Below are 16,269 nucleotides of genomic sequence, written 5' to 3'. Positions count from 1 at the left end.
GGAAGAGAAGGCAAGTACTCTCACAAAGGTACAATCAAGAGGCCATTGGTAACAGATGAGATATGAGATGAGAGAATGAGCAGCAAAGGACGACCTCTAGGTTGCAAGCCTGGACAACTGAGAGAATGATGGTACTTTTAATAATAGGGAAGTTAGGAAGAGGGGAGGGTTTTAAGAGAAAGATGAGTTCAGTTTTGGACATGTTAAATTTATGATGTCTAGTGGACATCCAGTTTGAGGTGTCTGAAAGGCAGTTGGAGATGTGAGACTGGAAATCAACACAATGGTCAAGGTGAGAGAAAATTTGAGAACCATCACCATAGAGATCACTGAATTCATGAAAGCTGATAAAATTACCAAGTAAAATAACACATAAGGAAAAGAGAAGAGGGTTCAAGGACAGAGCCCTGAGGGACACTCCCAATTAGCAGGCATGACTTGGATGAAGATCCAATCAGGAAAAGGGAAGGGGAAGGGAGAAGAATACGCATTTAAAATGTGCTTACTGTGCACAGGTATGGTACTGAGCTTTACAAATCTCATTTGATCCTCACAACAACCCTGCAAGGTTATCCCCCATTTTACAGTTAAGAAAACAGAGGCAAAGTGAGGTTAAATGACAATCTAGTTTTAATCTCTTTCCAACTTCATATGATCTTCCTCACAGGCTATACTCCAAACTGTCCTAACTTCTGTTCCCTATACACAATATTCTATCTCTAACCACTTTCCATTTCAAGTTCCCTAGAAGACCCAGCTCAACTGGCCCCTTCGAGAGACCTTTCCTGCTCCCTCTCAGTTGCCAGCACCATTTCTCCCAAAAGCATTTTGTATGTATTTGGTATTGACTAATCTATGTTGTTTCCTCTCCAGTAGAAAGTAAGCCTCTTAAGGGCAGAAACATTTATCACATTAGTAATCAATAAATACTTGTTAAATTGAATAAAATACTGAGGAAAAAAATTGCAACAATGTTCTCGGTTTTGGTTTCTTTTTTTTAAAAATATTATTACTTGAGCCAGAAGATGTTATCCACAAACGAGTTCAGAGGCTTATCAACAGGCTGACTGCAGAGTGAATTTTCCAGTTACAACAACTTTCAAAGAATATCTACTAAGTTATAGACAGGTTGTGAGCTGTATCAATGAAGAGAAGTAATAGTATTTCAAGTACCCATAATATTATCATAGGACATTGAAACAAGAAGAGGTCTTGCAGATCAGCATCTAATCCCACTATCTCCTAACACATGGAGTAACTAAATTTCAGAAAAAATATATTACAATTATACAAGATTACAAAACTAGATGGTGGCAGACTCATGGCCAGAACCCAGGTTTACTGATGCACAAACCAGTGCAATTTCAACTAAATGTTTTCTTTTAATCATCAATTAATAGCTTCCTCACTTGTAACCCCCTCTACACACAATTTGCAGAAGAATATAAAGAAATTTTTATTTTTTCCTAAAAACAAGAGAAACAAACAAAATAACTTCAGAAAACTGAGAATGAATCACTACTAGGTGATTCAAATAATAACTGATATAGTAAAGTCTTTTGTTTAAGGATCACATTTTTTCCATTCAGTTAAAACAAAAGAAATAAATTATCATTTGTACAACTTAAAAGAAATTAAACAGCTTTCATTTCTCTCAGAGTACCTAGACTACTTTACAAATCAGTCAGGTGGCAGCCTCAAACTCAGCATTTTATAAATATCATGTAGAGTATCTAACCTATAAAGAAATGCGCACATTTATTAAGGAAGGGGAAAGTGATGTTTTTCTTCTCCTTTACTCCTAAACCCTAAACCTACTAGCAAAATAAACATACTTCAATAGATACAAAGTACAACTGTGGAGGTACATTTATTTTACAAACATTTACAAAAGTTCGGCACAGAAAATGAATAAAGAACAGAGAAAAAAATCATGATACATACACATTTATATAACAAGCTTATGTAATATTTAAGAAGCAAAAGATTCCCTAAAAATTTATATTTGCAGCATTTTAATAAAACCACATTTAAGGGCAAAAAAACAAACTGTGAACATAAGAAGATGACATGAACAATTTTATAAGTATCAAAGTGCAACTATTTAGTGAGTCAACCTATAGCTGTTTGAATAAAAAAACTATTATCTTACAATCTCTAAAGATCATCAGATTACTGAAAATTGAAAGCCAGCTGAAGATTTCTACACTTGAAGAAAAGGCACAAGGCTACCTACCTGAATTAATCAAGTAAATTAGGAGGGATACTCATGATACTGGCATAGCAGCTTTCATAAACTAGAAGAGGAGTTCTGATTCCTTAGCACCTTGTCGAGTAAATGGCTTTCCAATATTATACTGCAGTCTAAGGTTTCATTTATACACTAAAATGGTTCCTCGCGTGGCAACATTTGAGCCTTCTATTATGAGAAATATTAGGTCATCTAATATTTGTTCTCAAGATACAACTGCACAAAAAAGAAAAACTTTCACACATTTCATTCAGAAGTCTGACTGCTGGGAAATCTGTAAGAGGTCACATAGGTAGGCTTGTTGAGTTTTTCACAGTTGCATATCAATATATTCCAGTGCATAAACTTTATTTAGTTGCTTTAAAAAGTGGTCCTGCCACTATTTAACACATTATGAGGCACATGCATTTTCCTTCAAGTTTGGCTCGTTCTTAACTAGAGAAATAAAACTTTTAACAATGACATCTTTGTGATACTTTGTCAATTTCTTCTTGAATACATTGTCCATTCGGCTGCAAGAAACCACGTCCAAACTAAAATTAAGCATATTTTAAAACACAAAAATTAATTGAATATACTGTGAAAAAGACAAAATGCAAACAAATGTTCAATCAATGGCCAAGTATCTCAATACATCACAGAGCTAAGGGGCATGAAGAGTAAGCATAAAGCATGGTCCCTACTGTCAAGGAACTCACAATCTAATTAATGAAAAAACAATTAACATGCATGAAATAATTTTTTAATATATGGTAGTATAATAACATCTGATTTATTTACTATCTTCATATAGTGCTTTGGATAAATATCACTTAAAGTTTCAAATTTTATTTTACCCATTTTCATGGAAATCTTCCATCTTCTGTGCTCTCTTAAACAACCTACTGAACATAATTTAACTTTTTCTTAATTATTCTGAGTCATCTTTTATTGGCTATTAGCTACTATTCTATGTTGCAATATAGTAATATCTTTAGAATTACTGAAGTATGTGAGGATGTCTGCTGCTTCATATCTTTTTCCTTAGTGCCAGGAAACTTCTAGCTACTTTCTGCATATCTGTATCTAAAGCTGCCTTGACAACATCTAATTTTCTGCTGCTAAAGAACTATGGCTGGAAAATAAATAAGCAATATTAGTGGAACTGAAGCCAAAATAAAAGTGTAAATAGCATCTGAGTGAGGGCCTATACAGCTGTCCTAAAAATAAACTATTTTAGGTGCTCAATAAATGTTTATTATTGATGATTGTTTATTTTTGTTCAACCAGATAGAAGTTTACATTTATATATCATATTGGATGGGTAGGTGGATCAGTAAATAGAGTACTCAGCCAAGAGAGCCAGGAAAACCTGAATTCAAATCCAGCCTCAGCCACTTAAAAGCTGCTATGTGACCCTGGAAAGTTATTAACTATCTGTTTGCCTCAGTTATCTCATTTGTAAAAAGAATATAATAACATCTACCTCCCAAAGCTGTTCTAATGATCAAAAAAGATAATAATTGTAAAGTGACTGGCACATGAAATGGCGACTGGCATATAGTAAGCACTACGCAAATGTTAGCTATTATTATTATATTAAAAGCTGACAAATCACTTTATATGCATTATTATCATCTCAAGTTTTGGCTCAGTCACTAGATATATAAATTTGAGTAGCTCATTTAAAATGCAATATGAGAAATGACAGGACTGTTTTGAAAATCAAATGAGAATTTCAAAGAACAAGATGATTATTATAACTGAGGGGAAAAAAAATCAAAGTATTTCAGTTTAAAAAGCCTAATGCTGTGAGTCACAGGCTACAGTGGATTTAAATAAGACATAGTAATTAGCATCAACAAAACTATACAGCCAATTATACTTAATTATATTAATAGAATTTGGACACAAAATCCACCTTCAAATATCTATCATGTGAATAGTTTACCTGAGAAAAACTATATCTTAATGGTATATTATCACAGGGTTACCTTTGGAGTTTCTGGACTGGAAAATGAAGAGTCCCAAGAACTACTTTCGTTTTCAAAGGAATCATCTTCCTGGAATGCAAATTTTTGCTTAAGGGCATGAGAAATTATAGACACTGGATCCCAATGAGAACTTTGTCTTCTTGTCTTATGAACAGGTCTCCCTCCAGGTGACCTATAGAAATTTCAATAAATTAAAACTTTAATCACCTTGTTGATATGTATAATGCACATATTTAGATACAGAAACGTAAGGCAGAGCTTGACAAATTTGCTTTGTATATGAAAGTCCTCACATTTAGTAAAGTAAAGGGAGATTTTCCCATCAAGTATCATCGATAAAATTTTGAGAATTGAGGCATACAAGGAATTGACAAAACTATAACACTAAGATCATTACCCAATAGATAAGTGATGAAACAACAGGAATGTTTTCAAAAGAAAATATATCCCAAATTACTAATAATAGAAATGTAAGTTAAAACTATCAAGTTTCCCCTCTCAAATTGTCAAAGATGGAAAATCAATTTTGGAGTGACATGGGAAGACAGGTTTACTAATACACAGTTGGTGGAGCTATGAACTGGTCTAGCCTTTCTGGAAAACAATCTGGAATTATGAAAGAAAAGTCAAAAAATTATTCAGACTCTTATGTCCCAGTAATCCTATGAGGTCAAAGAAAGACAAAGGTTTCATGCATACGAAAACATTCACAGAAGCACTTTTTATGGAAAACAAAAGAATTGAAAAAAAAGTTAAGTGTTCATCATTTGAGAGGATGGCTGAACAAATTGCAAAATTACTATAGTGGAATATAAACTATGTAGTAAGAAATGATTATTATGAGTAATTTAAACCTAAGGAGTTAGAAGATGTGTTATGAACTGATTCAGCAAAATAAGCAGAACCAGGGAGCAGTAAGCATGACTGCATAAAGTAAATGAAAAGATCTCTAAAAGGGAGCTCAACTCCAAGTAACTGAAAAAGCATTATCTTCCCAAAGAATAGAAAATGCAACAGCCCTCGGCAGAAGGATGTTATTTATTTAGCATTGAGAAGACTAGGGAGCATATGACAGCTGGCTTCAGTCATTTAAAATTTTGTCACATAGAAGAGGGATTAGCTTGGCCCAAAAGGCAGAACTAAAACCAATGGATGGAAGTTGTAAAATGCTGAGTTCTTACCCCAGAAGCTTGGATCTTTGGGTTTATCAAACACTATATTCCTATGGTCAGTTACTCCTGCATACTATGTACCTAATCTATTTCACTGATCCACCACTATTTCTTAGCCAGTCCCAGACTGTTTTCATGATTACTGCTTTGTAACATAGTTTGAAATCTAGAACCACCAAGCCATACTTCAAAACAATTTCCTCTACAACTTAGCATTCAGTCTTTGCTTGAAGATTATCAGTGAAGGAGGTCTTGCTGCCTCCTAAGGCAGCCTATTTCAGTTTTGTATGGCACTATAAAAGCACAGTTCAACATCTCACGCTGTAAACCAAGATATGGTCAAAATGGATAAACAGGGGCAGCTAGGTGGTACAGTAGATAGAGCACCAGCCCTGAAGTCAGGAGGACCTGAGTTCAAATGTGGCCTCAGACCTAACACTTGACACTTACTAGCTGTGTGACCCTGGGCAAGTCACTTAAAAATGATGTAGACATAAAGGGTGATGTCATAAGCAAATTAGTGGAGCATGGAAAAATGTACCTGTTAGATCTATGAATAAGGGAAGAGTTTATGACCAAACAAGAGATACAGAACATCACAGGAGATAATTCTGATTACATGAAATTAAAAACCTTTTGCACAAACTAAACTAACACACCCAAAATTAGAAGGAAAACAGGAAGCTGGGGGAAAGGAACTTTACAGCAAGTTTCTCCGATAAAGGCCTCACTTCTCAAATATATAGAGAACTGAGCCAAATTTATAAAAGAGCCATTCCTCAGTTGATAAATGATCAAAGAATATGAACAGGCAGTTTTCAAATGAAATCAAAGTTACCAACAGTCACATAAAAAAATGCTCTAAAAATCACTACTGAATAGTGATTAAAACAACTCTGAGACACCACCTCACACCTGTCAGACTGGCTAACATCACAGAAAAGGAAAATTACAAAGGCTGGAGGAGATGTGGAAAAATTGGGATACTAATACACTGTTGGTAGAGTTGTGAAACAGATGTGGTTTAGTGGCGCAAAATGTCAGGGTACAGGTGAATTCACACACTCAAACCGTCTTCCAATCAAGTGGCAAATTTTACTGTGACGCAGGCAAAGTTCCAAACTTGCAACTTAATGGGGATGATAGTAATGCTTATATGAAAAGGGGACAGGCAAAGGAATGCCAAGTGTGCTAATTAGGTGCCTGGGTGTCCCACCCCCACTAGATTAGGGAATGGTCAGTATATGCAAGCAGTCCAAGTGCTGAGCTGCTGGAATGTATGGGAAAACTAAGGGAGTCAACAGAGATAGCTTTGTCGCAGGGACAAGATAGAAGGGATGCCAGAGTATGGCTCTTGGAGATCAGGCTCCTTGGGCCAGGCACCCTGAGACAGCTTTTATCTGAGGAATTACAGGGTCAGGCAACAGGGAGAGATTTCCTTTGGGGGAGGGGGGGTTGGGTTACTTTTAGAGACATGGTCTTTGCCTTTTGGGGTCCAGGTCCCATCACCCCATCAAAACAAGTCCAACCATTCTGGACAGCAATTGACCCAGCAATACCACTACTAGGTCTATAGCCTAAAGAGATCAAAGAAAAGGGAAAAGAACCCAGTTGTACAAAAATATTTATAGCAACTCTTTCTATAGCGGCAAAGAATCAAAAATTGAGGGGATGGCCATCAATTAGGAATGGCTAAACAAGTTGTACATGATTGTAATGGAATACTATTGCGCTATAAAGAAATGATGAGCAAAATGGATTCAGAAAAACCTGAGAAAACTTACATGAACTCACACAAAATGAAGTGAGCAGTACCAGAAGAACACTGTATATGGTAACAGCAACATTGTCAGGATGATCAACTGTGAAAGCTACTCTGGATCAAGACAATGATCCAAGACAGTTCCAAAGGACACATGATTAAAAGTGCTATCCATCTCCTAAGAGAGAAATGATTTATTCTGAATGCAAAGTGAAGCTTACTTTTTTTTACTTTATTTTAATCATTTTATTTGTTTTCTTCTGCAATATGGCTAATACGGAAATATGGTTTGCATGACTTCACATGTAAAAAGTAAAATAAAATATGGCTTGACTAGATGGCCACTGAGGGCCCTTCCAACTCCAAAATTCAGTGAGGGAATGCAAAAAGATGCAGAAGGAGAAGAAGTATCAGAGAAAATAGATATTAAATTTCAACTTGATTTTTTTTTTTAGCAGCAGGAATTCACCAACTTTTTTTCACATTCAACCTCTTTTTGGTCCCCTCAGGAGAAAAATATACTTTGGATAGGGATATTTTAATCCCTAAATTGCTTGGGTAAACCTTCTTCTACCTCACCTCTCTAATCTCAGCTCCCCAGCCTTCTCTGGGAGGTTAAAGTACTACTAACACTTTATTATAGGAACTTAGATCACTCAAACCTGAGGCTGAATTTTGAGTGGAAACCTGATTATCTACAGTAATAGAGGGGAGAAGTACAAATCCAAAGACAGCACTAACTGTGCTTCTGGTGCTGGAAAGTGCAGACAAAACATGACTGTAATGGAATACTATTGTACCATAAGAAATTACTTTCCAAGAGAAAAGCATACTGGAGAAGGAATCTGGAATTTAGGGTTTTAGTTTCAGCTCCCCCACTAACAAGCTACATAATCTTAAACAAATCCCTTAACTTCTCAAAACATGAATTTGTGTGTGTGTGTATTAAATGAAATTAGACTAGATTATTTCTGAAGTCCCTTTCAACTCAAAATTTTGATGGCACTACAGTTTTATCTCCCTGCTCCATGAACTATGGTTTTAATCTCTAAGCCACACTGCTAATCTGTTATTTTTCAACCCATATCATAACCTAAAAGGGCCCCATGTCTAACTGTCTTTGCTAAATGTACCTTAATAGTTAATGGAACAATCATTCATAGGAGGAGTCTACCCTAAGCTAGTCAGTGAAGCTAAAAACTAAACAGTGAGAGATATACTTTCTAAAATTACAGAATTTACTTAAAAAGAATAAATTAAGCATCTGGCAACCCAAAATATATCTCTATGCCAAATCTGCTATATGTTTTTAGCCTTGTCAAATGATACCATACCAAAACAATTCCTCCATGTGGACACAAAAATTATACAGAGAATTTTTTTAAAGCCCTATGAAAATAAACTTACCCTTTCTATATGAAGATGAATCTACTTACTTTCTATTAATAGGGCATACACTTTCCCCAGTAATGATAACAGGTCACCTCATTTTAACTGAGAGGGCTTTAGTATCCAATAATATCTATAAAGAGGCTTAGTTGGGAATAGCATGAATCTAATGAAATAAATTTTTTCTCAATATCACTTCTCTATAATAACAAAATCCAAAAGGCAATAGAAAAAGAAATTCCATTCAAAATAATTACAAAAAAGATCAAATATTTGTGTATTCGTCTATCAAAGCACAATTACAACAGATTCAATTACAAAGCACTCTGTGGGAAAAAAAAAGAGGAAGAACGTAAACGGCGGTAGAATTATTCTGTGGTCATAACTGGGCTATACTATTATAACTAAAATAACAAGACTACAAAAGTTAGTCTACAATTTTAATGCCATACTAGACTATCAAAGGAATATTTTATAGAACTTAAAATAATTAAATTCATGTGGAAAGACAAAAAAATTAACGTACAAAGGAAATAACGAAAAAAGGTAGGAATGGGGGAGGAGGAGATCGGTGTTATGGGGAGAACTTCAAACTATATTATAAAGCAGCAGCCATCAAAACCATTTGGTAATGTTTAAAATAGACCAGTGGAACAGACTAGACAAGGAAGAATCAAACAATGGAACTTAATATTAATTACCAAACATTCAACTAACCAGAAAACACAAATCACCAAGAAAAGAACTACTAACAACTACATGAAAAAAATGCTCCAAATCACTAAGAATAAGAGAAATGCACATCAAAACAATGCTGAGGCTTAATTTTACACCCAGCAAACTGGCAAAGACAAAGAATGGGGATGGTAAATGCTAAAGGGGTAGTGGAAAGAAAACTGATGCATTGTTGATAGAACTGTGAATCAGTATACCAATTTGAAGTTATACCAAAAAATTGTCTAAAACATCCATACCCTTTATTCCTGGAAAACGTGCTATTAGGCTTATACCTCAAAGGGGTCACTGATAAGAAGCCCCCTTTACACTAAAATATTTATAGCAAAGAAATGGAAACAAAATTGGGAAACGGCTAAACAAATCACAGTGCATGAATATAACGTGCAGCAAGAAATTACAATTACAATGAATACAGAAAAGCATGGACGGATTTACAAGCTGTCCATTACAGGTGATGGGAGTTAGGGTACAAAATGAGACAGATATTCTATATACAGACACTAAGGGAATTTGTTTTGCTTAACTCTGCATATTTGTTAACAGGAAATTTGTTTTTTTCCTCCAATGGGGAGGAGCTAGGAGAGGGAGAAAACAGATTTCTGTTAATTTAAAAAAATAAAAGGGGAGAAGTAGTACTGCATGCACTTTCAGACAAGGTTACTGCATTATTTGTTTTATTCAACTGTTTTATTTTGTTACAAGAGAACTCTCATTGAAGTAGGAATAATCTGTAAATGTGGTAATGGAAAAAACAAAACTCATCAATAATTTCCTTTTTAAAAAGAGAAAGATTCAGAAAAACCTGGAAAGACTCATACGAACTGATGCAAAATGAAGTGAACAGAATGAGAAGACCATTATATACAGTAACAGCAGTACTGTTTGATGAAGAACTGTGAATGATTTAAGCATTCTCAGAAATACAATAATTCAAGAAAATCCCAAAGGACTAATGATGAAGCATACTATCTGCCTCCAAAGAAAAAACTGACATATATTGTCTGAATACAGACTGAAGCACACTATTTTTCTTTCTTTCTTTCATTCTTGTCTTCTTGTACAAAATGACTAATATGGAAATATTTTACATAACTGCATATGTACAACCTATATCTGATTGCTTACCAACTCAAGTAAGGGGGAGGGGAAGGAAGAAGGAATAGAATTGGAACTCAAAACTTTTTTTTTGCTTAGGCAATCGGAGTTAAGTGACTTGCCCAGGGTCACACAGCCAGTAAGTGTCAAGTGTCTGAGGTCACATTTGAACTCAGGTCCTGCTAACTCCAAGGCTGGAACTCTATCTACTGCACCACACAGCTGTCCCTTTAAAGCATTTTCTTTGTCCTGGGAGCTCTGTAATTGGGCTATAATATTATAATATTCCTGGGAGTTGTCTCAATCTGTAATTTTTTTTTTTGCTTAGGCAATTGGGGTTAAGTGACTTGCCCAGGGTCACACAGCTAGTAAGTGTCAAGTATCTGAGGTCACATTTGAACTCAGGTCCTCCTGACTCCAAGGCTGAAGCTCTATGCACTGTGCCACCTAGCTGTCCCCAGAACTCAAAACATTTTTTAAAAAATGTTAAAAAAAATTGTTTTAATATGTAATTGGAGGAAAAAAATAAAATGTTAAAAAAAATAGAAAGAGAAAGATTTACAAGATCTGATACAGAATGAAGCTGAGACAACAAATACACATAAAGCATTATAACAATGTAAATGGAAAAGCAAAACAATCAAAAGCAAATGCTGCAAAATAACAAAGAATAAGCATGATTCCAAGAAAGAAATAGGCCACTCCTCTGCAGAGATGGGAGGTCACAGTTGTGGTGCACTGCATGTATTTTCAGACATTTTCAATATACTGAGACTGGTTTTGTTTTTTTTCCCTCTTCTTCCTCTCTTTAAAAAAATATTTTTTTATATGATATGGCTCTCTGACAGAAGAGGAAGGGATACTGGAAGAAATTCTAGTGATGTAAAAAATGAAAATATATCAGTAAAATCGTATTTTTTAAAAGAAAAATTGTTTTTCTGTGTAAAGTTAGTTAACTGTATATACAAGAATAGTAGTTTAAGTTACAGCATCAAGTGACCTAAATGGCTTAGATAATTGTGTTCTCTACAATGCATTCTTAAATGCTGTATTTCTTCAACATTAAAAATTTCATTTAAATGAAAATCCTCACTGGGAAATGTTTATTGGTATATCAAATTAAACCAACTTACCGTTCAATAGCACGCAGCTTGACTTTATCCATATCCTTCAGAACATCCATTATGCTGGGAACATCTTTAGTTCTCTGGTTTTCTGCACATTTGCTAGAGTTGGTCTTATTTGCAACATGGTACTCTTCTGTAAGTCCACCTCTTGAACTGCCTGAATCACTGATATTAGATCCTGATGGAGGAGATGGAGGAGGCAGAGGAGGTGGAGGAGGGGGGGGATGAACCACCGAAGGTGAAAAACATCGTGGTACAGGGGAAGGTGAAGAAGTCATTGATGGTAGTGGTCTCAAATTATCAGGCATGTCATATGATGTCAAGGAATCTAAAAACGAAAGTGTTTATTTAAAACATCTCAGGAAGGAGGTTTAGCAGTACCAGAACTTAACTATATTATAAGGAAGTAATTATCAAAACTATCTGGTATTGGCCAAGAAATAGAAAGCTGGATCAGGAGAACAGAGCAGACACACAATACATAGTGGTAAACGATCAGAGTAACCCTGTGTCTGACAAATATAAAGACTTAAGCTTTTAGGATAAAATAAGAATACACTATTTGGTAAAAATTATTGGGAAAACTGGAAAGCAGCTTGGTAAAAATTGGGTATAGACCAATATTTTATACCATTTACCAAGATATGGTCAAAATGGATACATGAACTAATTATAAAGGGAGATTATCACAAGAAAATTATAAGAACATGGAACACATCACCTATCAGACTTATGGACGAAAGAACTCACGAATAAACAAGAAACAGAGAGCATTGTGGGATGTACAATGGACAATTTTGGTTACATTAAGTTTTTATACAAAATTTTTATAGAAGTAATGTAGCCAAGAATAGAAGGAAAGCAGAAAATGGAGGAGGGGGGCAGGGGAGATTTTACAGACAGTTTTTCAGATAAAGGTCTCATATTTCAAGTACACAGAAAACTTTGTCAAATGTATAAGAATGTAAGTCATTCTCCAATTGATAAATGGTCAAAGAATATAAACAGGCAGTTTTTTCAATGAAAAAATCAAACCTATAGTCATATGAAAAAATGCTCTGAATCATTAACGATTAGAGAAATGCAAATTAAAACAACTTTACCATCTCACACCTAGTAGATTGGCTGAAATTACACAAGGAAAGAATGACAAATGTTGGAGGGGATGTGGAAAAATTGGGACACTAATACATTACTGGTGGAACTGTGAACTGATCTCACTATTTTGGAGAACAATGGAATTATGCTCAAAGAGTTATAAAACTCTATATATACACTCAGCAATACCTCAACTAGGTCTGTCTGCCAAGATGATCAGGGAAAAAGGAAAAGAAGCTATATATTCTAAAATATTTATAACACCTCTCTTTGTGGTGGCAAAGAACTGGAAACTGAGGAGATGCCCATCAATTGGGGAATGGCTAAATAAGTTGTTGTATATGATTGTGATGGAATACTAATGTAAGAATACTACTACTATAAGAAATGATGAGCTGGTTGATTTTAGAAAAACATGGAAAGACTTACATGAAATAATGAAAAGTGAAATAAATAGCACCAAGAACACTGTATACAGTAACAATATTGTTTGAAGAATAATTGTGAACAACCAAGTTATTACAAGTATTTTAAATACTCAAATCAAGTACACAGCACTTACTAAAGAAGATGCTATCTACCTCCAGAGAAAGAAACTAGAAGTATACATAATATGGTTTTACATACATTTATAAATCTGTGTCTGGGGCAGTTGGTGGTGCAATGGATAGATTACCAGCTCTGGAGTCAGGAGGATCCAAATTCAAATCCAGCCTCAGATACTTGACACTTTACCAGCTATGTAACCCTAGGCAAGTCACTTAACCTCAATTATATCATTCCCTCTCTCTCTTTCACACACACACACACACACACACACACACACACACACACACATCACTATACCACACAAATATTGTTTAGGTTTTTCCCTTTTGTTCTGATTTTTCTTTCATAACAAGACTAATGTGGAAATATGTTTAATATGATTATATATGTACAACCTATATCAGATTGCTTGCCATCTTGGAAATGGGGGAGGGAAGTGAGGGAGAAAAAATGTGAACTTAAAATCTCATAAAAATAAATGCTGAAAACTACCTTTGCATGTAATTGAAAAAAAAAACAAAATATTATTAAGTGAGGGAAAATAAATAAATAAATCTATGTTGACTGGTAACCTTCTCTAGTTGTGGGGTGAGGAGGGAGGGAGGGAAGGAGAGACAGTTTGGAACTTAAAACAAAATTTGAAAAAATAAAAAGCATCTCATAAAACTACATGTAAATATATGTTATTATAGTTTGTGTGCAAATTAAGAACTATTCCTGAAATGTTATTAAAATAGTTATTTGCTTCCTGGGGCAGAAGCAAATTCTCTTGCAAAGGAGTTCCAATAAAGCAAGTCAACAGAAAGCTTACTCTATATTCCAAATCAGTGATCCAGAGTAAAAATGCTAATGACATGTGATTTCAAAGACTATTTTGAAAGGAAACTATGAAGCATTATTACTTAACATGATACACAATCTTAATTACACTTACCAACAGAAAATTTTAAATGTTTGTAAAAATTATGAGTGTACTATAAACAAGACTAACTTACAAATCCAAGTATAAACCTGATGCATCTACCTACTCTACAGTGATATTTTACCCAACTCTGTCAATACAAGAGAAATCAATCACCTTAGCTACCCTGAAGTTCTACTAAGCAGGGCAATATCCAATATTCCCATACCCAACTTCAATTTACATAACAGATGATTCCTGAAAAGTAGTATGTACAAATGACACAGGGAAGTTAGTTAAACTTCCTAGAAGCAAGACATGCCTGAAGAGAACTAAGAAGTCTCTCCTTTGAGAAACATCACCCACCTCAACATAATTAAAGTTTTCTATATCTTTTGCATAAAGACTACCAACCATGCTTTAAATATAGGTCAGCAGTATTAATAATAGCTCACAATTGTAGGACTCATTTTCCTTACAGTGAAGGAGGCTAATGCAAATATAATTATCCTTCTTTTAAAGATGAGAACTCTGAGGCACAGAGAGGTAAAGTGTCTTGCCTCCAGTCACACGACTAATCAAAGGTGAACCTGGAACTTCAACTCAGTTCTTCTAACACCAATTCTGGGGGTCTTTCTAGATTATCTCACCTCCTCTGAAGCATATGAAAATAGATCTTTTGTAGTCTTTATTTAGTTCCAAAAACATAAGCATCAAAACTTTTAAAAGCTAATCAAATGCCTCATCATGGTATGGAGGTGACCATGGAAATACTTCAACTATAGTGTGGCAATGGCCTATATGTAAGGCTGGGCAGTCTGACAGCAGGCCAAGCTCACTGGTGACAGTGTGCACTAGAAAACTAACAGTCAAGTGACTGAATTTACAATTTATAAACACCACCTGGGAAGTTGTGAAATAATTACAATCTTATAGGTAGTATGTCAATAAAATCATGGGTGCCCAAAGTGTTAATGGTACCAAGGCAGTTTCTGGCTTCCATGGGAGAAGCCTGTAGAAGAAATAAGAGAAGACAGAAGGATATGAGTCAGAAAAAAAAAAAAATCACACAAGTAACATGGAGGGCTTTGGACTAGTAAAGTCTAGTTTGGACTAGTAGGAGAAAATGGATTTGGTGAGGAGAAATTTGACAAAATTTAGGAAAAATTGAGAAAATCTGAAGACTAATCTTGAGATTTGGAAAATCATCTGGATCGTGTACACTAAGGGAGTAAAAGAAAAAGGAACAAGGTCAATTTTTAAGGAGGATATAAAACGATTAAGGATAACTGAGGAGGATGAGGGAGGATCAGGAACACAGTAAGACAGTGTTCAATAAACCCCCTCCCCAAATAAAACAATTACTGGGTAAAGGACTCATTTAACGAAAACTGCTGAGACAGCAGGCTACAAGAAATCAGGCTTACACCAACTTCACAACATATGCCAAAATAAGCTCCAAACGGATGCATGGCCTCAACATAAAAATTCATGTCAAACAAATTACAGGACTAAGGAAGAAATTAACTTTGGGGATCTACACATGGGGGTGAGAAGACAGTTCATTACTAAACATACAACAGTAGGTCACAAAAAGATAGAATATATGGAATGTAAAAGTTTCTGCACAAATCAATCTAAGGTCATTATAATTAGAAGGAAAACAAGTAACAGGGAAAAATATTTGCAGCAAATTTCTCTAATAAAGGTTCCATTTCCAAAATAACTGATTCAAATTTATAAGACTAAAAGCCATAACCCAATAGACAGATGGCAAAAGGTATAAAAGGCAACTTTCATAAAAAGAAATCCAAACTATCAACAATCATATAACAATTCTCTAAATTACTAACAATTACAGAAATGCAAATTAAAGCAACTCTGAGGTTCAACCTCACACTCACAGGACTGGCAAATATGACAAAAGAAGAAAAAGACAAACATTGGTGGGGTAGGCAGAAAACAAGTACACTGTCGATGAAGTTAGGAATTGATCCATTCCTTTTTCCCCAAAATTTAATAAATTGTGTATAACCCTTTGTGTGTATCCAACTCAACTATTAGGCCTATAACCCAAAGAAATCAAAGAAAGAAAAGGTCTCATATGTACAAACACACACACACAGTCAGATACAAAAATCCACCTCATGCAACAGGGAAATGGGAGAAGGGGAAATTAATGGGAGAGTAGTTAGTCCTAAACAAATGCTTAAC

At 34.9% G+C, this 16,269-nt stretch overlaps 1 protein-coding gene across 4 annotated transcripts in view; it reads right to left on the bottom strand.

Moving 5' to 3' along the window:
* Positions 1-16,269, bottom strand: part of MTFR2 (mitochondrial fission regulator 2) — a 79,681-nt gene that overhangs the window by 49,083 nt on the left and 14,329 nt on the right. For 3 of the 4 annotated variants that reach the window (XM_020987134.2, XM_020987131.2, XM_020987133.2), the window contains exons 7-9: positions 11,514-11,835; positions 4,225-4,396; positions 2,583-2,784 (exon numbers count right to left, since the gene is read on the bottom strand). In XM_020987134.2, the coding sequence (XP_020842793.1) occupies positions 2,704-2,784; positions 4,225-4,396; positions 11,514-11,835 (575 nt within the window). In that variant the 3' untranslated portion in view covers positions 2,583-2,703. Of the gene's footprint in view, positions 1-2,582; positions 2,785-4,224; positions 4,397-11,513; positions 11,836-16,269 lie in introns of those variants that run through there. The other variant, XM_020987132.2, reaches the window with a different exon arrangement.

The sequence above is a fragment of the Phascolarctos cinereus genome, unplaced genomic scaffold (assembly GCF_003287225.1).
Source record: "Phascolarctos cinereus isolate Bilbo 61053 unplaced genomic scaffold, phaCin_HiC Scaffold_5;HRSCAF=322, whole genome shotgun sequence".
In the NCBI taxonomy this organism is placed as follows: Eukaryota; Metazoa; Chordata; class Mammalia; order Diprotodontia; family Phascolarctidae; genus Phascolarctos; species Phascolarctos cinereus.
This window is presented reverse-complemented; position numbering and strand designations above follow the sequence as displayed.